General features: G+C 39.5%; 1 protein-coding gene and 1 long non-coding RNA gene across 4 annotated transcripts in view; one reads left to right on the top strand and one right to left on the bottom strand.

Annotated features, from left to right (window-relative positions):
• Positions 1-16,136, top strand: part of MOB3B (MOB kinase activator 3B) — an 84,016-nt gene extending 67,880 nt beyond the window's left edge. For both annotated transcript variants that reach the window (XM_036403337.2, XM_036403336.2), the window contains 2 exons: positions 486-688; positions 13,159-16,136. In XM_036403337.2, coding sequence (XP_036259230.1) covers positions 486-688; positions 13,159-13,188 — 233 coding nt within the window. In that variant the 3' untranslated portion in view covers positions 13,189-16,136. The remainder of the gene's footprint in view (positions 1-485; positions 689-13,158) is intronic.
• LOC118699362 (uncharacterized) lies at positions 12,122-18,209 on the bottom strand. 2 transcript variants are annotated; one of them, XR_008508970.1, is made up of 3 exons: positions 15,334-18,209; positions 14,834-15,192; positions 12,122-14,324 (listed from the first exon to the last, which is right to left on the bottom strand). It is a non-coding gene; the product is annotated as an uncharacterized LOC118699362 (long non-coding RNA). The 2 variants fall into 2 exon arrangements; XR_004982059.1 differs by having other exon boundaries at positions 14,834-18,209.
• Positions 18,210-23,708: the final 5,499 nt, after the last annotated feature.

The raw sequence follows: 23,708 nt of genomic DNA, 5'->3' as shown, positions 1-23,708 counted from the left end.
TGTCAGTTATTTAAAATTTGTTATTAAATTTGATGTTGTGAAATGCCACTGTTGAGAAACATGAGCAGGAAGTGTATTACTTTTAAGTGCTCTATATGTATCACTTTGGGGAACAGTTACTGTATGATGTAAATCCATCGATGTTAATAGCTAGATGTGCACTGCAGTGAAAATCACCTATGTTACAATACTGGATAGATTCACCAGCATATTAAATACACTTAAATATATTCACCAGTAAATTATATATAGGAAAAAAATAACTTGTTCCTGTCAGTCTCGATCCATTAAAGTTGTTTATTCATTTGGCTATCTTTGGTGCTAGCTCTCAAACAAATGCATGCATAAAGGGATATTCGGGATTGGAAGGGAGGCCTAGGAAGTCATAACCTAGTTTGCAGTTACAGTCTCACACTTGGCTATAAAGTTTTTGTCTCGAGGGATTGACAAGATGGCTATGACAATCTTGCCTTCTCTATTCACAGGTGTTCCCTTTCCAAAGAACTTTCTCCAGATCTGCAAGAAGATACTCTGTAGGCTTTTTCGGGTGTTCGTTCATGTCTACATCCATCACTTTGACCGTATCATCCTTATGGGGGCTGAAGCCCACGTCAACACCTGCTACAAGCATTTTTATTATTTTGTGACAGAGCTCAACCTCATAGACCGCAAAGAACTAGAGCCTTTGGTAAGTGTGGGGTCTGGGCAAAAGCTCTAGGAAGTTTTCCTTCTCCCTTCACCAAGACATTCTCATCCTTGTTGCAGTGAGTTTCCTCTAGGAACAAGGTTTTTCATCCAACACAGACAATTTAAAGGGATTAACTCTGCCTCTCTGCATAGACCCAATCCTTCTGCTGCAGTATTTGTGAAATCCTCAGTAGGCTCTGTAGAAAGAAAAAAGTGTAATGTATGTTGTATGGAAAAAGATAAGGTGGAAAATCCTGGCATTTGAAAATAGAAGTTCATTTGTCTTTTGCTTCCTGCTGTACTATATACTTAGTATATAATTTTATTCAGTCTGTTTTCACTGGTCACAGCATGGCACTAAGTCATAGCAGTCACTTAAATGCGTGTAAAGGAAACAGTTATCTATATAAACGTGAATTGTGAGGTTTTTTTAAGTCCTTAAGTAGGTGTTTGTGAAGGTATTGAGTGTGTTAGATCCAGAGCACACTCTGAATCTAAGGGAGATAGATGAAGTGAGACAGAGGTTCAGATAATTAGCAGTTTAACAAAACCAGACACTTCCTTGTGGACTGAAATAGATTAAAATTAAAATCATTGTTTCCAGAAGCAAGGACCCAGAAATGGAAATGTTTTTGCTGTTGCTTGCAAATGCAAATAAAGAAAAATATAAACAGAGAAGGAAAAGTAAGGAACAATTCAGAAAGCAGTTCAAATCCTCACTGTGGGTGTCTAGCCAACTTTAAAAGGGATTGGGGAGACATTTCCCCATAGGTTAGAGTTTGGACTATACTGTATCATACAGCCTATTAGGAAGTTCTGGAATCACTGGGTTGTGTTTTTGGTTTTAGTTTTTTTTTTTTTTTGCACAGAATCACAGGACAGCTGAGGTATTGGCTGGCACCTGTGGATTATCATGTAGTCCAAATCCCTGTGTCACCTAGAACAGGTACCCAGCACCACATCATGTTTTACTTGTTTCATATAACAAGACATTGCAAGGCCGTGTGTAGCACAGTTTATATGAAACAATTCTGAAAGTGCGGCACAGTGATGATTGCCTGTATTTCTGCAGGAATTGGAGCTGTTGCAGGTGTGGTTCTTGTATATACTTGAACTGATTGGAGGAGAAGTCTGTGAAGACAAAATGTATCATCTTGTTTTCAACAGTTTGCAAGGCTCCTGAAAGACACTTCTTTGGCCTGTATAGATAAGCTGAAATGTATCTATTTTTTTTTCTGTACAGGAGAATTTAATATGCTATATAAATATGTCCTAAGGGGTAGAAGGCAGCCCTGCTAAAGAGAGTTTTTCTGCCAGAGTAGTGATGCTAGGTTAGCCTATAGCTATTAAATACTGAAGTTGAATCATAAGCAAGATACAAATCGGAATATCTCAGAGATAGGAATAGAGGTGATGTTAAGTCTATTACAAGAGCTTTAGAATACAGAAAGGACAAAAATGGTTGAATGCTGCAGTTAGTGGGTATCAAAACACCTGCACAAAGTTGACAGATAGGGACAGAGTGGTGCAGGAGGTTACGCAAGCCCAGCAACAGAGCAAGATGGGAATGTGCTCTAGTTGGTGTGTGCTTTCCTTTTGTATTCCTCCCTTCACAAAATTATCCTTGGAATCATTGTATGATTATTAACTTTGCTGGGATTCACCATCTCGCAGATAAAAGTTTCACCTGCTTCCCTCTTCCTGTCCTTGAGTTGGGTGGGTGTGAGCAGTGTGGAAATGCAGAAAAAAAAACATGCCTGTATTTTTCTCTTCAGCTGAGCAAGGAGAAGGAAGGGAATTGCCAACAAATCAGGCATTACAAATAGTCTTGGGTAGTTGAGGACAATCTGTGGACTGCCAGGTTCACCATGACAGGAAATGAGCCTGCATTATCTCCCTTTATTAGAAAATGGGCCAAGAGATGATTAAATAAACAGACTGCCACATGCTTTAATAAATGGGAAGACAACTGATTTATCAACATAACTTTAAGAAGGGAGAATAATTGGGGAAGTTGGCAGTAGATGAATCATAATATTAGTCTGCAGGACTTATGCTCTATGTTTAAAATAGATTTTATCAGACTTTTGCAACCTAGTGGAGCAGTTATAAAACCAAATGAAGAAATAATTCAAACGGAATTCTCCTTCCCATGTGGGAGTTGCATAACTCGTCCTTTCTGCAGTCAAAGAGGTGGTTATAGTTTAAAATGCTACATCCCATTTTCCCATACCCATCAGCAGGTAAATTTGCAAGATTCTTGAGTCCTTCATAGAGTTGTTTTATATGGGGACAAAAGAGGAAACTGACCCCACAGGGCATCCTGAAGAAAAAACACATGTCCAATTGGTTTATTTAGGGAAAAAGATGTCTGAAAGTATATGATTTCTTCTTTGCAGCCAACAGACAGACAAGGCAGCACCATGAGAGCTCTCAGAAGACCTTAAAAGTGTGCATCCATGGGGAGGCTATGGGGAAACATACTTAGCTTTAAGATATGTTATTTGTTTCATGTTGTTTTCCTGTGTGGCTAGCTTTATTTCCCACTGTCAGTAGTTCACCTTAATTCACTTCTGAGCCTCTTCCAGTGGCCAAAACACCAGAGGAATGGGGTTGCTATTACCTCCATCCCACCCTAACCCTTTGTATGTGACAGCTTGTCAAAATTCAAACACAGCAACTAAATATACTTTTTATTGAGAATCTGTATGCAGCTGCCTCAGCACATAAATTTGTTGTTCAAATATTAGTACAGCTATGGCAAGTATTGCCCCTCTACTTCTTTCCTGGGATCCCTTTTCTCTGACAATGTATTCTACAGTAGGTAGGACTTCAGAAATATACCATATAACTTTATGAACACATCATGAGTAAAACAATCTTGGTTCATGGAATTTATTTAATTTATTGCCAGTTAACAAAACTTTTGATTACTGATCTGTGTATTGAGGAGAAAAAAGGGAATTAAACAAAACAGTTGGCAAAGAAACACCTTTCTTCCCTGGGCTCTAATTCAGTATAAAACTTCTTCCTGCTTGCAGGTCTCCACTCACCTTGAGTTTGCTAGGTTACATTCAGATACTCCTAATCCCTTCAGGGAGGTGAGGAGCAATGCAGGAGACTGGGGAGCTGTCTGTTGCTTCTTGATTCTTACTTGTGTTCCTCCACCCCAGCGTGGGTTTACTGTGGGACACAGTCCCTCCACAGTGTCCCTGCTCTGCTGTGCTGGGACCCACAGTCCCTTCAGGGCTGTGTCTGCTCTGGCACATGGCCCTTCCTTCCAAAAATATGTCTCCAACCACGTCCCAACAGTGCCACCATTTGTCTTCTCCTCTTAACAGCTGCTGCTTTCTTAAATATCTGAGCAGAGGCACCATGCACTTGTTTAGCAGAAATTTTGGCACACGGTGGGTTTATTGCAGTGGTGTCAGGGGCAGATGGCAGTAGCTGGCTGGCACAAGACAGTACATGACCTCCTGCCACCATGACCCACCCTTTTAGCCCCTGCCACCAAAACCCTTCCAGTAAGGCCCAGTACAAAGCAACCTCTTGTAAGTAAGTCATATGGGATCTCTTGGTTAAAGACTTACTTTCTGTTTCCAGTTTTGTTTTAGGCTTTTTGCCTATCTCTGGGTTATAGGTATCTTCATCAATCTTCTTATGTGACATATAAAAATATCTAGCATTTGACAGAAGTCTTATAAGCCTGAATTTAACAGTATTTGCAAAGTACTCTGGTGCCACAAAATAAGAGTTGTTCCAAGAGAAGACCTTGCTCTTAATTCTACATCCTACCTTCAGCAGCATGTGGATCCTTGCCACATACAAAAGAAATGGGAAGACCAAAGCTTTCTGTGTTCCTTAACTTGGTGTTTGCTGATTTGCTTTGCTGTTTCTATGGGAGTTACACTGGTGGAAATGGGAAGTGAGCAAGCTTTTCCCTGCTGGGCACTGAAGGGTCCATCTGTCAGAGGAGGGGAAGAGCATTTTCAGCCATAGTCTTGCCAAGCTGGTGAAGAGGTTTTTAAACTAAAGGTGCCAGCAGGAGGGGAACCTCAGTCCATCCCACTCCTACTAGTTTGATAGCAGTGCAAATCAGTTAGTTTCCCAGTGGATTCCTAAATAACTGGAAACTATTGATGGTAGCAAAATTTTCTTCAGAGGTCTAGGTAATAGAGTGCAGAATATAGTAATCTGCTTCACTTATTCTTCTCAAGCTGTTTTTTTTAATAAATCACATCCTATGAAAACATTGAGCTTTTTCTCAAAGTAATTTTTATAAACATTTTTTCATAAGAGCAGAAAGGAATAATTACATTTGAATGACAAAAAGTAGAGAAATATATTGCTTATATGCACTATTCTGCTTACTTTTGAAATGTTGGTTTCATTTAGATGCAGAGACTATCAGCCACAGTAGCAACTGGCTGGAATTGCATCTGAAAGTGGTGACCATCAGTGGAGCTGAGTGTATAAAAATGGTGAAGTTGGTAATTGCCTCTATGAGTATGGACTTCCTCTGCAGGATAAACAAGGAAATTAGGATTTCCTTGCCTCATTATTCTCACTGTAAAAGCTTCCATTGGCTATGTGGTATGATTGGTTTCTGAAAACATTTTCGTCTGGTATTTGGAGCTGCCTAAAAGTAATTATAACATGAAAGTCAAGATACCAAAGCAAGAAGCCTCTGTTTTCACACAAGTTCCACCAAGTCTTCTGTCTATTTCAGGATGTGCCATTAACAGTAAAGTAGTCATACAGTGCTCAGGTAAACACTTGAGAATTTCTGTTTTGTGCTTTTTGTTTTCCTAGGGTTATAGACCTCGTAAATATCAGTCCCTCAGCTCTGTAAGTCTTGTCACTCTGCCTCTGTGCATGAGGCCAAAGTAGCTACTGGTATATGCCTAATTTATATCTTTTCACTAAAAAATTAGCAGCTTTGTTGCATCTTTATCTATACCACAAAAGAATGTTTGGTCATCAGGCAATTCATTGGCAAAATGCCGTAAATGTAGTAAAAAGACTATAAACCTAACACTTCTGGCACTAATTTCATTCAGAACTCAGAGTGGAAAACTCAGCTGTAGCAGGTTTAGAAAAACATGGCAAAAACATTGGCATTTTGACAAAGGTATCTCAGATGAAGCACAGCTGTGTAAAACAGAATGATTAGAAGAGACTTTTCATGCAGACGAAATTTTCAAAAATATATTTTAAAATAAAAGGATTCCTATTTTAATTCACTGAAGTTTTTCCCAGAATATCTGTTTGTCCACTTAGCTATGTTTTTATGTTGATGCTGAAAATTAGAATTTAAACTTTCCAGTCCATATTCTTTGTATATCCACTTATAATCTTCATGAAAGCAGTGAATGCATCCACAAATCAGTAGAGTCTGAAATACAAATTATTTGCCAATCAGAAAAGGACAGTTTGAGCTCAAGAGCACGGGAGAACTAATCTCATTATAGTTACTGTGTTCTTGTTGTCACTATACTTTATAGCTACCCAGTTTTACTTTCATACTGCTGCTCATTGCTATCAAAGTACAGCCCTTCAGGTCTTTTCAAGGTGTCCTACGTTACCGCACTTAGAAAAAGCAAGACAACAGTAATATTAAGACACTCTTTTAAAGATACCTCCAGCTGTTTGTCCTTCCAGACTTCCCAGTGTGTTTGTGTGTGCTGCCAGGATGGGTTAAGCTTTGGGCAGGTAACAGGTAACTTTTAGTCTTGTTCAGACTTGTTCAGTCACTGCTGTCAACTAGAAAATAGGGGTTCATTTTTTCTTTCAGAAGTGCAAAAAAAACAACCAACCAACCAACCAACCAACCAAAAAACTCAAACAACCTAGTATTTCCTGCCCCCAGTCTAGTTACAGTGTTAATATCTAACAGGATTTTCTTTACATTGTACAAGCAGTGTGAATTTCTAAAAAAACTGATCTGATCACTAACTAAAGAAACCAGTTATAGGTAAATGCCATCTTTTCCATGTTCTGCAGGAAATTAGAAGGCAATTGAGAATTCTAGGATTAAACATTGTTGCAAAACAGAATTCTCAACACCGGTGCTCGAAGAAAGCAGAGAATTAAGGTGCACTGGATTTTCTGAATATATAATTCCTGGCACATTTTTAGTGACTATTTCTATTGCGTCAGCTGCTTTGCTTGTACTTAACTGAAGACAGAAGGACTTTCCTAGTGAGATTTTGGTTAACTGTTAAAAAAGTGCCTATGATCTCCTTTCTTTAGCACTTAACAGCTCCCTTCAATAGTCTAGCTAGTCATAAGGCAAATGTAAAGGCAGTATACAGAAGAAATTTCAGAAAAGCTACTTTACTTAAGTATGGGTTTTCTTAATTTGACCGTACTTGTTGAGTGACTGTATTAGTTTGATTGAGTGTTGGATTGAACTGTTAATATTCTCTCTAAACCTTCAAGAACCAGAAAACTGAGAAACAAGTCCACTTTTTCTAATTGTCAAAGGAAAAAAAAATCTAATGTCACATGAACTTAGAAGTTCTGCAAAAGAAAAAAGAAATGAGAAAAGATGTATTTATTGTCGCATTTAATCAGATCTGTTAGTGTATAAAATAATCTATGCAAAATACCTACTATATGCAACAAAATTGTAGTTCATAGTAGAGAACTAACATGTCTCCTGATTAATGTTATGCAAAAATTTTAATGCTAAATATAGTTGTAGTGTTTGCTTATTCACTCTGCATCATTTCAGTGTAAAAAGTAACACATATCAAGTCCATTTAATATGGTGAGGTACACTAAACCCAACTTTTATTTTATTGTTACAGAAGACAAAAACATGCAGAAGGTGAAAATACCTCCTTGGAATATGACAATTTTAAGCAAGTCAGTCATCCAGATGCATATAGTTTGTATCTAGCTGGGTCTAGGTCTACTCACAAGTGTATTTGGCAGGGTAATTTCCTGATCCCGTTCCTGCTTGCAGTCAGTTGATAAAATACCTTTGTCATCAGTGATAAGGGGTTACATTTGCAGACAGGAGTATTATCTGTGTCCTGCAAACATCACCAAACAAATTCAGGAGGAACCAAATAGGATTATTGTCAGTCTGTCCTTAGCTTCAAAATAACTACCCTGAAGCCAAAGAGATTGTCTGAGAGATTAATTTAATGCTGTGCATCATGATAATTGAGACTCATTCAAGTGGAAGACATTGTGAAACCTAACAAAGGAAATAACTGAATGATCAATATACCCACTGGACAGCAATTGCCAGTCTGTTGGGGTTTTTTTCAGTCAGGATACAGAGAGAGCAGTAATGGAAGAAGTAGAGGAATTTCTTTTTTACTAACTTTGGAGAACAATTTCTAAATTAATATTCAGGGTATGGTTCTAACTAAAATTTCCATTAAAAAAAAAGTTTTGTAGATTAATTTATTGTTACAATTCTGTTGTCAGTCTTCCTATCCTGATCAATCAGCTATCTGAATACCGATTAGTTGTGCAGCACACGATCACAGATGTAGTGATCCGGTGCTATTCCATTGTAAACAGCTTCTTTTGTCATCAGGACACAAAGCACTTTGTCCACATGTTAGTTATTTGTTAACTATTGAGAAGTTTGTGAAGAAAGCAGCAATAAAAAGCAGCAGATATCATAGCCATTTGTGCTTTGATGAACTGATCTTTCTCTTTTTCATCTGCTTATTTTACAGTTGTGATGTGAACTACAGAAAGACTTTGAACTGGCTGCACTGGTGCCTCTCTGTGTGCATATACCATTCCCTGTGGCTTGCTTTTCTGTCCATGAGCATAGGGAGGAGAAATATGTGTGCCAGGGATGCTTGTGTTTGCCCAGCAGACCCTCAGGTCAGGTTGGAAGGGACTGTTATGAGTCCATAAACTGGGAGGCCTGTTTGTATATTGCCTTTCTGCCCAGCACTGCCTCACAAGATGGTTGAATAGACTGTAAGTTCCTTACCTGTGGGACTGCAGTTAATGCTGGGCAATGTTTTTTGTTTGTGGTTTTTTTTTTTTTTTGTTTTGGGTTGGGTTCTTTTGGTTGCAGTATTTGGTTGCAGCCATGAGTGGCTCCCCGTGGAGTCAGTAAGCTTGGCAAGTGTATTTGGCACGGTGCCCACTGCTGCTTCTCCTTGCCTCTTGGTCAGGTCTTCCAGGCTGAGGGGTGCCTCCAGGCAAGGTATCCCTGCCCGTCAGCAGGTAATGCTTTCTCTCTGTCCACTTGTCTGTGAATACCCTTGTATATACATTTAAAAACCTCACTATTCTTAAAACAGTTGTCAAAGGGTTAAAAGGAGATGTTTCCACATCATCCTTAGGCTTGCTAAGTAGCAGCAGGAGGAGCTGAGGAGAGGGAATATCAAGACATGCTTTGCTTCAGTTTGGAGAACTGGAAGTTAGGATGAGACCCAGGCACTGAAGGAGAATTTGAGTCTTTAAAGTAACACTGGTTTTAGTAAAGGTCATTCTTGCATTTATTATTTTTCCTATTTCTCCTATTATTATTTTATAGAATACTATTACTTACACAGTTTTTTCACTTCATCTACTTTCTCATCAGCTTTTGCACAGGAGGGGCCTCTGGCTTCTATTATATACTGGTTCAAAGGTGATGTTTGTTTGAAGGGTTTTTGCCTTGTGTTTTGGCAGCTATATATTATACTTGCATAAGCGTAGAAACACAATTTTCTTTGATGAACATCATTCTTTATGGGAAATTCATTCTTCCTGTAATCCATTCAGATGCAATCAATATCTTAGCACAGGTAAATTTGTCATATTAAAAAGAGATTTTCTCAGCTACTTCTGGCTCTGTTGCATTTTTTCCATTCTTCTCCTGCTGCATTTAAAGGTGAACTGAGGAGTAAAAATTGAAATAGTCAGGTATAGATTTATGTGCTGAATGTATCTGAAATTTATGTTGGAGCATTATGGAAGGGAGAGGGCCAGACATTTAGATATAAATATTGATTACCTTTATAAATTCTTATTTTTCCCTTCATCTGTGAAATCAAGTTGGTATTCCCTGAAAAATGTTCAGGAATGTGTTCTTCCTTGAATTCACAAATCCTAACAAATCAGATAGATTCTTGATGCTTACAGAGTGGCTTGTTAGCATTAATTTCAGCAAGTAAGTAAATACTTGAAGGACATCATAAAGAATAGCAAATGTTTCTCTTTATGATCCTTAGAAGTGAGTTCCATGTTAAATTCTAGTTACTAGTCTTGGGCATATCCAACACATAGAATGGGTCCAGGCTTCTGATTTGCATTTTGGATTTGAAAAACAGCATCTACTTCTGCCTTCATTTTTTTTGCGTTAACTGTGTAATCCAGAATTGAGAGCAGGAGTAAGTCTGAATGCAGAATAATGCTCTGGAGTCTCTTGTAATTAATTTTCAAAAGGAAGTGCATCTGGTATCAAAAGTTTTGGTATGGAGAGTTTCTGTTAACAAGCAAAAAAAAAAAAAATTTGAAAAATTTTCAGTGCTCCTGTGTGCCTATCTGTGTCTCTGTGTTTGACTTTCTGATTCCCTTGTCTGTCTATCCTTTATATTTCATTCAAGATCCAGCTGGGATTGGGCATCACAGTACCTTAAGGCAAAGTGCATTTTCAGTCTTCCTGCCTTTTCAGAAGAGTCAGCTTTTTGTCATCTGCTGTGTTTGGGAAATACTCTTTTGTGCTTTTAATCAGTAACTGTTAGTCAAGAGCATTCTTCTCCACCTTTCCCAATTTAAAATGAACAGTGATGTTTCACAGAAGCACAATCCCAAGGAGACTCAGGAGAGAGTGAAAAACTTTTGTTAGCTTTTTGTTAGACAGTGCTCCACCCAAGGCTATGCAGCAGCAGAGTAACTAAGGATCAGATCTTTCGTAAGGTTTGAGGGGGACTGTTCTGCAGAGTTAAGTGGAGGGGGGAATGTGTGCTAAGTTCTCTGGTTCCCATCAGAATCGGCAAGAGATATGCCAGCAGGCTCTGAGAAGAGTTGAGAGGTAAGTATCTCTGAGGGGGCAGAGTCTGGCAAGTAGGAGCAGCTTGTTCAGTAACAGGCTCAGCAGCAGGCTCTGCAGCACACAGCATGCCTCATGCTGCCACCCAGCCAAGACTGGATGCTAGGGATATGACCCTTCCTCACCTTCTCACCAGCATTTTGAGTGAAGCTAACTTTTTCTTTGCCAGCATCCAAATTATACCAGTCTCTTGAGAAACTATTTCCTGGTTGTTTTGTGAATTCCTCTAAGAAAATAACAAGTAGAAGTGGGTCACTCCCACAAAGCTTGCACCAGTTCACTATCACAGGAATCATGGGCTTTATCTTCTTTTTAAAGCACATCTAATTCACTGTCATTGGGTGATATCAGTAAAAACTCACACACATATATGCAGGCATGCACTGTGACTGTACCTGTGTGTGTGTCCTTCATTTACCACTAACAATATAGATCAATACAGAGAATGTTTCGATGCATCATTGATGTCAATGTTTATTAAGGTTAAATGTTTTTCTGAGTTTACAGTTTTGGGAAAATTTCCAATACTGTAGCCTAGCAGCCATTGGGACAGAAGGCCTTGCAGGAAGGAAGTTACAGTTACATTGCTGCCATTTGCAGCAATGTTCTCCTGACAGGGTGGAGAAATAGGATCTCGGGAGAAGACTGTGGATTTAATAATATAACCAAAAAAACCTTAGAAATTAAGGGAGAGAGAGGCTTGGGGAGAATTTGTATTACTATGAAAAATAAATTCTGCCTCTAGAGAGAAGTTAGAAATAGCATGATAGGTTCATGCTTCATAGCTTTCATAAAGGCCTCTTGTTTACATCTTATGCATAGATCATCTAAGTTCCTACTCTGCCCTTTTCCTGGACACATTTATCCATATCTAGACTCCTACCTCTGATGCTATTGCAGTTTGCCTCCCACTGTGTCTGAAGGAGGGTGGCCCAGTTTACAATGGCTCTGATATGGTCCACATTACTCCCTGGCCTGTTTTTATAACAGGGCAAGATGATACAGTCTGACTGAAAATCACTGTTCAGCAGAAGTGGCAGAAGGAAGTTGCAGTGTTTTACCTCACAGATCTCTCAGCCTTGATTATAGGAAATACACTACAAACATGCAGACACCGAATATGTGTAAAATTAGGGGCCAGGAAAGATAAAAACTGCCTTGAAATGCTTGAACACCTAATTAATCTTCAGTAGGAAGCTGTCCAACACTCTGCTGAATTTTATTTAGTTCTGCATTTGTGTTTGTTGCTCTAATGAAATATACCTAATCCCAGCTATTTAAAGAAAAAAAAAAACAACAAAACAAAGCAACTCCCAAAAAAATCCACAAAAACATTTAAGAAGAAAAGGAGACAGATTTTTCCATGAACTGTCAGCTTTGTCATCTTTAACAAATTGGAGGAGAAGCCAGTACTAGTTCAGTTTACTGTATATATTACTGTGGAGATCACATATTACTGTATAAACTCCCGTACTAATTACCATTGTCTTTGTAACAAATGACAACATCCCATTCTGCTACATGCATGGCAACAAAATAACAAGTAATGCAAGATAAATATACAAGAAAGAAAAACTAGTTAAAGGTTTGGAAAAGGAGGAGAAAGTCCCATAATTATGTGTAGGATTCTAGGTGGAAAAGTAATTTGTTAAACACAGAAGAAGATACAGTTACAAAATTGTCATGAAGCTATTTGCATTAGATCTTAATGACCTTAAAAATTATAAAAAAATTATTCAAGCAAGCTAAGAGATTTTTCAGAGACTTCTGGTAACTTGGTAAATCTCAATTGATTTTCCAAGGTAAATGCTGTGTGGTCTGGTGTATGTGTTTGGCTGTTAGTTAGATAATGCCTTTCCAGAAATCTGCTGACAAATATGAAGTTTTATAGAATGGGGCAGCCAGTTACTAGAGAGTTTGTATGAGAGTGTTTGTAAATCAGATCAAATAAAATCCTATGTGGATCCCAAACCCCAGTTCCTAACGGAGTCCAAAACCCTATCCTAGAGATGAATGCCACAGCTCTGGTCAAGTCCTCAAGGTTTGTGTTCCCTTTGTGCCTGTGGGTAAAACAGCTAGGCAGAGAAGATATATCTAGGACTCGTGTTGGCTGCAGGTTCAATGACAATGATTTGAATCCTTTTTCTTACATTAAATTAAAAGGTTTCTGGCATTTGCAGTTGATTTATTTCTTAGGGCAGGGGGATGCAGCACCATTTACCTGACATGGGTAGGGATTTATTACATTATTAAAGCTGTCAAAATGACAAAATGCTGTATTTTACATGCAGGTATGTTCATTGTCCTTGAAAGTGACAGAAAGGGGCAGAAACATGGTGCCATATAAAACCACGTGAATTTGCAGAGTTGCAGAAATACTAACAGTGAAGAGGCCTGTGCACACTTTATCATAAATGCCATTTGTTTTTTTATTTCCTCTTCTTGTTTTACAGAAAGAGATGACAACCAGGATGTGTCACTAAAAACTACCCACTGAACAAAAGCAAAGTCTAATTTCCTTCTTACTGCAGAGTTTAAGAATATGACAGCCCTCATGGACTGAGCCTGCTTGTTAATCCCTGAAAGCAGGAAAGTTGGGAGCCACAGTTACTGTCACAAATGCTTCTCTCCAGTGTCAATGTTGTTAACCCTAAATATGCTGCTAGGAACCTCAACTGAGCAACATGGATTATTGAGAAAAAGAAGAATTATATCAGTTCTAGCTCCTTTATCAGGGATAAGAACCTCTTCAGCCACAGACAATAGTAGACAGTGCCCCTGCTGCTAAAGCTTTACTGAAATTCAGGTCCTTGGGCTGACCTCCAGACTAGTTGTTTTGAAATGAAATCTGCAATTTTGCTTTCTTTTTATTTTGTTTCTTGGTATGTGCTTTCTTTCCTAACTGCAACAGACTATTAAGAGGTTCTGGAATGAAAGAAGACTTTGCCTTTAATGCCCCCTACCCTGCTCCAGGCCACCCAAATCTTGGCCACCATTCCCAAATGCTAGCAAGCCTTGTGTTTCTGGGAAGACAGCCATGTCCTTCAGCTGAACAGACAGAGTATGCTTCATTGTGACTCATAATTTAACGACAATGGAAGGGTTTCTGATTTCAAATACATGAACAGGGATCCAGATATAGCTCTGCAGTGCTGAGGTATTTTCCTTGAATTCATGCTGTGACTGATAGCAAATGTTCTCAGTATCTCTGTATTACATTTAAAAAAAAACAGCTACAGTCATAATTTTCCTGAAGTACCCAATGAAGTACACCAATCTGTCATGTAATTTCATACCCTTTTATCCCTTTAGGAAAAGGATCCTTCTCAATCACCCTAAAACTCCATCTTTTCAGAGAAAAATAAATTTAATTGGGGTAACTTGCAGGAAGATACAGTAAGATGAGTAGTAAAAAAGGTTAGAGCAGGAGGGACTAATTGTAGGTCCCTGTTGCAGCTAAACAGTGCCCAATACGTGACTTGCTTTATACACTGGGCTAACACAATACATTTTTCCAGAACTTAATTCTGGAAAATGAACACGTGTATGGATAGTCTAGAAGGATCCATTGCAGCAAATCAAATCTTCTATGCCAAATATGCCCTGAGGAGGCTTTCTTCTGAAAAAAAAAAAATTAAAAAATGAAAGTGATACAGAATATCACAAGAGAAATACTTCTGAATAAATGGGAATCAAGTGGAACACATCTATGTATTCTGTGCCTTGTAATGAATTTTGCACACTTGTGTTATTGTGAAAAGTTACTTTTTCCTGAGTGAGTGCTGAACCATGTTGCTGCCTTCTCCTCGAATAAGTTTAGGTATGTTTACATCTTCTGAGACAGAAACAGAAGAAAATCTCATGGAGTATCCAGTGATTGGAACATTTGAAATAAAGCGGTAGCAGACACTAAAGAAGAACAGCAAATATTTTCTAGCTCAATGTTGTAGCACATGATGATTTATTTACCTGCTTGTTTAAATCAGGGCTTGTAAAATTCTTGCTGGGAAAAAGTGCTTTTGTCTGTGAACATTTGGTATACCTATGATGGGAGCTTTTCTGCATCTCTATAACTACATAAGCAGCATTATCCTTTGCTTTCAAGGGGATGGACCTAAGTGTTCTTACCTCCTTTGGCAGTCTCTGCAATCAGGTTAATTCTCTGGGGATTGGAATGCACACACAGATGATTTCTGTTCTGCTGGCACTTCTGCAGGATATAACTAGCTTCTGGAATTCATTACCACAGGTATTCTTGAGCTTGCCTCATTTTAAAGAAGATGAAAAATATAACTTCTTTGGGGTGGTTCATGTAGCTGGCAACTGCCAGGAATTACAACTTCAATTGCTTATAAAGGGTGTCTTGAACTCCTCCAAAGTGCCTGGGCTATGGCACTCTTTGAGATGGAGCTGTAGCTGATGCAGTGTACTTGAATTTCACTGCCACCATGGACAGCTGCCATGTGGTGCTCTCAGTCTGGGCAACACTGTATTTGAAAGATTAACATAAAGATGCAAAGGTGTGGAATTTAGCGCATAAAGATCAAAGTCACTACACAAATTGAAAAACATGTTTTTATGCATAATTTTTATGCATAATTTAGTCTTCATTTTATTACATTACTTACCATATGCTGTTTCGAGACTATTCACTGCAGTTGAGTCTGAAGATTAGGCTGAGAAAAAATTACCTGAGAAAAAATTCAGTTACCTTTTTGTGAATGTATACATTTTTTGAATGCAAAACTTATCAGTTGGAAGTGTTTTCCTTTTTTTTTTAAATTGTTTTTTTTTTCCCCACAAACCCCTATGTTTCATTTTCTGGTAGGGCACACTGTATGAAGCAAAAGAGTGAAATGGAAAGTTGAACCCTAGAGGATTTGTGTTTGACCTGGCCAAAATCCCTGTAATGGTAAAAGCCCATTTTTACACAGGAGATGAACCAGCTGCAAAGGAGGGAAAAGTGTACTTGTTTTGGTTGCTTATTCTGCTAGGAAGAGCATGGAGTTTCCTTCCTCCACCTGACAAGGTGTGGCCTTCTGCTGAGTATCTCCCAACTGTGCTTCTGCAGCACAGCTAGTGAGCCACCACCAGGCCATCACATGCCACAGGCCATCTGTCCTGTTCCACTCTGTGGCAGCTGACAAGCAAATACAAATGTCTGGAATGTGGCATCACTAGGTAAAAGTACCATTTTACCCCTTCCCATAGGGAGAGAGAAGCGGCTTCCTCTTGAATCTTCTGATCAAGTGTTCCAGCTTCATCAGTAATTTGCTCAGGGCCTCAAACAGACAGAATCGTGTTTCGCTTGTTAATGCTTTTTCTACCTGCTCGTATTATTACGTATGTTTCTAATAATGCCAGCATTCCACATTGTTCTGGGACTGGGAATGGTGGGGAAGGAGAGAGAAAAAAGAGATTATTGTTTGGATTTTTTGTTTTGTTGTGGTTTTTTTAATCACTTTTCTAGTTCTTCAATCAGGTTTTGTTTTTCTTACATATTCTTTTCCTTGATACTTACCTTTAAAGATGCTGTTGTGTTAAGCTTCAAGGCACTTCATAGTGCCTTTATAGAGGAATCATTTCAATTGATAGAAACTCAGCAATACTCTGAAGTAATGAAAGGTTGTGAAAGGATCCTATGAAACCAAACTTTACTTCAGTTGTTAAAGACTTGAGAACTTTCATTGACTGTCTCTGTAATAAGAGATTTTGTAATGAACTTCTGGTTTGTATTAACATAGATTAGTGACAACTGTAATATGAAACAAATCTGAACATAACTTTCCTTAGGTTTTATGAACAATGGAGTCCCAGAGTCTTTTGAAGGGTGGGGTTTTTTTACTAAATCCACAACAGCGAAATTGATTTCTATCAGATTTGAGAGAAGCTGGAGACTTATGAAACTTTCTAGTTTTCTCCAAGAACTCAGGCTCTAAAGCAGCAAAACTTACATCAGGCAAGTTGACTCTCCTGATGAATGGATTCATTAAGAACAAGGCAGGGAAAGAGAGAAAAACAGATAAGGTGTAACTCTACAGGGACCTACAGACAACAGCTCAAGATGTGCAGAAACTTAATGGGTGAACACTGTCCTCAGGGACCACAAATTCCTTGTCTGTGGAGAGAATACAGAGAATGATACTCTTTGTAGTTGGGAAGCCACTCTTATCAAGTCTCTATTAACAGATTAAAAGGACTTTAAGCACCTTTGGGTTAAATAAATTACGTATTTTGGAGATGTCTCACAAAAAGCTACTCCTTCCTGTTGCTTTTTACCTTCTCTGCATGTTCTTGAGGTTTCTCATTTTCTGGATGGGAGGTCTCAGAGCCAGCCTTCAGCCTTTCAATGTTCCTTTTGCTTCCCCAAGGACATTGTTGTTACAAAAAGCAGCTTTCTCACCTGCTTCCGTGCCTCTAAAAGGGCTACTTCTCACCTATGCCCCCTGAAGAGAGACTATCAAGTCTCTCTGGCTTTCTGGCTGGCTGTTTACCATCTCTTCAGAAGAATAAAAGCGAGAACAGGAGGTTCCTGCAAGAGCAGCAAAACAGTAGTCACTACATGTAAAATAGAAATATGATTGCTATAATAAAGCATGCTTGCTCTATGGGCTTTAGAAAGGGGATAACACTGGGGCATCCAGTATAGTGGTCAGATATTTCTTCCTACCTGTTGGAAGAAATTTTTAATAAAAGACATTTTTAATAATTATGGAGCATATTCCAAAGGCAAAGCAAGCCAAATCAGCACTAAGAACCTGGTGATGGTGTACATTTAAATAGTTATCAAAGTTGATTTTTTTGTGTGTTCTATGCTAAATAGGCAGTGATTTCCAAGGTTTAGCCAAATATGTTAGAGCTTTTAAAGTAGTTTCTGTTCTGTGTTTTAATAAGTTTTCCTGTTTTAAAGACAGATATAATTAATATAATTAAAAGTTATAATAATTTTCTCACAGAGAAAAAAGTTACTTGTCCAGTCTAATACATGTGTGTCTGTGTTTGTGCCTGTGCGTGTATATATACATATCTTTGTCTGTTTGGGGATATGGATGTGGAAGCATCAGCATATGCACGAGTACACTCCCTGCTCTTTCCCATAAAATACATTTTTTTTCATTTTGGTAATTTTTTAGGGGAATGCATCTTTCTGAGAAGTAAGTGGTTGATTCCTTTTCTTCCTCCATGCATCAGCTCTGTTTGGTGTGTTAATTTTTTTTAATGCTGTCACATTTGTCTTGGACTTTTTTAGTTGTTTGTTATTAAATAGTTGTTCAACTGTATGGGAAGAGAGACCAACATTAACTGCTGTAGTCATTAAAAGAAAAGTTTACTTTTCAAACCAATCATAATGGATGAAGCAATGGAATGCAAATATAAATAAAATAAACATAACAATGCAGAAGTGTTGTGGAGTTATTTACCTTCTAACTCTTCAGCAAGGAAAATGTATGTGGTTTTCATACCACAGAGCAGACTTTTCTAGCAGGCTCCCTGGACACAGAGGTGAGTGAGACCCATCACTGCCAATGCACCAGCTTCACAGACCTCCTGTCACCAATGTGATACCAAGAAAAACTGACCAAATGTCATGCTGATGCAACCAAATGTCATGCTGATGCAACCAAATGTCAAGCTGATGCAACTGGCCAGCCTCTCACCAACACTATGGGATCCAACAAAGCATGTGAGTAGCTGTTCCTCAGCTAAGCTGGCCTGCTCATTTTTGCCTGTCAAATGTTTGAGCTTGGGTAACTCATGGGTTTCATCATGTCCTTTACCTGAGTCCTGGTGAGACACTCCAAGGAGCCTCCAGGAGTGATGGGTAAGTAGCACCAAGCCAGTTAAAGCAAAGTTTTGTCTCCTAAAAACAAAACTCAAGAGCCTCAATTAGAACTTGGCTGCCACAGAGGGAAAAGAGCTCTAATAGGGCAATAGAAACTATCTCTAGCATATGGACTGGGGCACTCACTGCATTGTTCTCTTTGTCCTCACTCCTAAAGCACCAATAAGCACATGTATGTGCATAATTACATGTTGAAATTACTGTACCTAATACGAGTCAGGTCCGGAGCTCAAGGGCAGCAGGAGCATTGGGGTTAAAAATCACACAGTAGAGACAACACCCAGTAGGAGAGCTGATGCTGGACTCTCTCTGGCATGAGGAGGTTCTGAAGATTAGAGATGTTGAGACTAATGGAGTAACAGGAAAACAGCTGCTGAGGGAAGCTGAGGAACTTGGCAAGCTGAAAGAAGCTCAATGGCAAGAGTAGCAGGAAATTTTGCAGGGTAGCATGTGCACCTCTGTACACTAGAGGGCTGTGCCACCATTCAGAGGGCCCTCAAAAGTTTGTAGAAAAATGCCAAGAGAAAGCTCATGAAGGGAGTTGAATAAAGAGAAGTGCAAAGTCCTGCAATTGAGAGGACCAGGCTCAGCCTGTATATGCAGGAGTCACCCAGCCGAAAAACAGTTAGGAAGGACCCAGGGCCCCAGTAGACACCAAGCTCACCACAACCCAGTAATCTGCCCTCATGACAAATATGTCAAATAGCCTCCTGGACTGCATTAAGAGGAGTGTTACCAGCAGTTCAAGAGCTGATCTCTCCTCTGTGATTAGCCCTGGTGAGACATGCCTGGAGTGCTAAGTCCACTCCTGGATGCATCAATACAAGAGACTGGAGGAATACAGAAGAGGGCCACAAGCATGATGAAAGAACAAGGGCATCTCTCACACAAGGGGAAGCTGAAAGAGATGGGACTGTTTATCCTGTAGAAGCCCAGTGGGGAATCTTATCCCTATATATAAACATTTAAAGAGGTGAGTGAACAATCAGACTTTTCTCAGTGGCATCCAATGACACAAAGTACAGGAAACTTGTGTTAAACATGTTTTCATGTTAAACATTGTTATAAATTATCAAATCGAGAGCCAAATTTATAGGAAAATTTAGCAATGATTTATTAGATTGTCAGCGAAACAGAATTTTGATCAGCAAAAAACCACCACAGCCAAGGGCAGCACCGAGCCCAGGATCGACACTGGGTGAACACACGGATCTGACCCCCAAATGTCAGAGTCTCCCCTGTTCACACATGCTGCTTTGCGCAGCAAGTTTTTATACAGTTTATTCCGCCTGAGGCAGAGACGACCAAATGTTTCTTTGTGTCCCTTCACATGCAGAACCAGGGCCATACATGTGCAGAGTTAGACAAAAATCCAATCCAGGTGTCTGGATGCTGCCTGAGCACTCTGGAGAAGTCGGCATTCACACAGCATTCACACGTACCTGGTGATCACTGTAGTAGATGCAACCTTCAAGGTGCAAAATCACTCTTGACTGGTCCTGGCATTCCAGGGAAGTCAGTGATCATCGCTCAGGAAGGTTCCATTCTTATGTTAAAGGACCTGATATTATCTTAACGTCGGTCTGGGAACTGGATAAATAAGAATAAGACTCTGCTCCCGGCTGGGGTCTGGTCATAGCTTGGACATAGCTTGGATCTTACAATATTTTATACATTAATAGCATTAATTATCTCTACCATATACTACAAACATGAAAAACCTGTTCAAAGTGACCTTGCTCTGAGTGTGGCATTGGACTAGGGACTGCCAGCAGTGCCTCCAGTCCAGTGGTGTGGTGGGCCTGCTACCACAGCAGCCTATCTAGGCTGTCCCGCAGTGATGAGGCTCTTCCGTGTGCTGCTGACAATCCCCTTGTGGAGGCCAGAAGAGACCTGTCAGGGGAAAGCACAGTAGGAAACCCTCCTATAGAATGTTGTTGCATGCCTTCCTATCCTGATTCCATACAGCAGTGAAAGCTGAGCAGCAAGAGGAAGGCACCTCCCTGCATCAGCCAAGAAGTGAAGGAGTGGGGCAGAAGTGACACTGGCTATTGCAGCCCACATGCCTTGCTACACTACACAAGTTGTCTCAGCTATGCATTACCACCATAAATGGGACAATTTTTTTCCTGCTGCTGCTCAGTATGATGGCAAAGCAGGATCCAGCCACCTTTTCTATTCCAAACTGCTCTTCACAGTCCTTGGAGAGAGCATAAAGTAAAAGTGAGGCAAACCTAGCATGTGATGGGGTGAAAAACAAGCAGATCTTCCTGATTAAAAAAAAAAAAATTACATCTGACATGGAACAGATTATGGTCATGGTTTGAAACCTTAAATTGAGTTTAATGCCATAGCAATTAAAGCAGTTAAAGTAAATTTACAGGTTATCTGAAGGTGTCACCCACCTGATGCATGCATTTTGGAAAGTGGAGCCATTCTGGCAGAGTAAAACCCACACATTACTCACACCCTTAAAAGCCACACTGTAGGTAATTACTAACCATTCAGGAATAAATATGGCACAAAGGGTAGCAGTAGTTAGGAGGAGAGGCGCATGAACAGTAGGGCTCTCTTGGTGTAATCACATTCTATCCATTGAAAAGTGAAAAAAAAAACCACAAAAGCATAAACCAAAACCAGACCAGTTATGAAATTTGGCATTTATAACCTATCAAAAGTGTCAAAGAGTACTCCTAGAGCATCATAAAATCTTGTCAGGCTAGTCAGCTCTGCAAATCAGGACACTGTTTTTTTTTTTTTTGTTCAGTGTTAAGCATGTTTCATGTTCCTTTCTGACTTGCAATGGGCAACAGCTACTGGCTCATGCACTGGAAAGGTCTCATAGCAAGAGACTGGCTTCTAAAAAGTGACATCACTTTCACCAAATGAAGGACGGCTCTCGCTGAACACACCTAGCCTTGTGTGGATGGAGCAGTAAAACATCAAAATGGCTGGGAACAAACTGAACAAAGCTGCATCCATTATTGCTGGTGGTCTCTGTCTCAGCGGTGCTGTCCTTTTAGACAAATCGTCAATTTGTTTTCTACACACTGGCATCAATGTTCATTAGTAAAAACAGAATCACTGGATGCAGTGATAGTTATAGAATTCTAGCCCAGGTTTGGAAGACCTCCTGAGTCTGCAGATAGGCCTAAGGTCTAAAGTCAGCTTTACAGGATTATCCAAGCCTCGTCTCACCATGCTGTGCTGGAGTGCACTTCACTCATAGCCTCTGTCTTTCAGCCTCCCCTGGTCTCAAGCTGTAAAAATCAGATGTTTCCACAAACTGTTCCATGTGGTCCCAGAAGACAAGTGTTCAGTAAACTAAATGTACATGCACTTTATACCATGTTAACAAAATAAAGAAAACTACTCCACCTCCTGTTTAACCTTTCTGAGGCTTTATCTTAGAAAATAATCAGAGAAATAAGCTAACAGTGCAGTCCAAACCCTCTCATAGTAACCAGTAGCTTCACGGACACACACAGGTAAGACCTGCAGAGTTAAGTCCAAGAATTAAGTCACCTGATCCCCCAGTTGCCATTCCCAGACATAACAATCGCAAATTAATCGATCTACTTGATTGCCTAATTTTCAGGGAGCTATGACATGATAAAGTGTGAAGGGACAAATGATATTTGCTAGTTGAAAAACTCTTTACACCCCCAAAATCCTAATAATCCAATATACTGCATTTGTCCTTCTCAAACAGGGTGGGTGTGTAATACCTAAATGGGACCTACAAGAAAATTTTTGACAAGGGCTTGTGGTGATAGGACAGGGAATAATGGCTATAAACTGAAAGAAGGCAGATCTATGAGCTCTCTGAGGCAGTGGAAGAGGTTGCCCAAGGTGCTGTCCAAGGAGAGTGGATGGAGCTCTGAGCAACCTGCTCTAGAGGGAGGTGACCCTGCCCAAGGCAGGGGGGTGGAACTAGGTGACATTTACAGTTTCTTCCAATAAAAACCACTCTATGGTTCTATGATTTTGTCAATCAATTTATGAGGGATTGCATGTGCCTGGGAAGGAGACTTAATTTCCTTAAATAACAGGTCTCACTGACAGGACACGCTTCATTAAGCAATCCTGCGCTAGATTTTCCTAGCAGAAAAAAAATCAGTATAAAAAAAGAAAAGTGCACAAAGAATACTGCTTTGTTTTAGTAGTGGCGTTCAAAATGCATTGATCAAACAATCTGCTGATCATTTTCTTCTAAGATGATCATCCATGGCAATGAAATCAGACTTGCCCAGTCTGTGTTTCTGCCTCAGAGTTACTTGGACATGACATATAAAAATGGGAAGAAGGTTGAACTAAAGGAAGAGTCTGAGTTGACTCAAAAAAAATCGACTTTTAGAATCACCAGTGCATGATCCTGAGCTTTGCGATGTATGTCTGACCCTCAAAATGTCTGTTCCAAATAACACACCAGAAACTGAATTTTACTGGTAGATAAATGTCAAGTGTCTGCCAGGGTTTCTATCTCAAACAACCTGAATGTTCCTGAGGATGGAATGAGCAGGAACTGTGATAAATCGCTACCTTAGTTTGACATAGCATTTTGTTGCCATTAGCCAGCTTTTCACAAGCTGATTTCATTCAATGGGCCTACATAAATCATTCTTTATACCAGCCCATTGGAAAAAAAACAATTCCAAAATACAAAATATAGCAGAGAAAAAAAAGAGCAAAACAACTAAAGAAGCTGATGGACTTACTTTGCAGGCCTTGAGTGTGATGTTGAAGGCCAGCCTGTACTGCTGTTGTTTCTGACATTGCCCTTTCACATGCTGGGGAAAAAAATGTCTTTAGTTTGTTACTTCTGATTTGTGAGGTCTTGCATTTACACAGGTTACAATTATCCAAACTGGTCTCCAAAAATTAATCAAACTATTGTAATGGGAACATAATGAAACTCAAAATTCACACCTGAGATCAAACTCATGGCTGAAAAACTGACCTCTATAAAAGCAAGTGTTATAAAAACCTTCTTAGAGCCGTCCATTCATTCAGTGACTGGAACGACAAACAGGACTGAATTTTGCTGCCATTTCCCGTTCTTTAGAGGTGGTTTTGCAGGATTCAAGGTGGACTTAAGGCATTCATTCAAAACAGTTACTCTAACAGGTTGGCTATTTCCTGCATCTGTGGCACAGCCAA

This window comes from Molothrus ater, chromosome Z (genome assembly GCF_012460135.2).
Source record: "Molothrus ater isolate BHLD 08-10-18 breed brown headed cowbird chromosome Z, BPBGC_Mater_1.1, whole genome shotgun sequence".
Classification (NCBI taxonomy): Eukaryota; Metazoa; Chordata; class Aves; order Passeriformes; family Icteridae; genus Molothrus; species Molothrus ater.
This window is presented reverse-complemented; position numbering and strand designations above follow the sequence as displayed.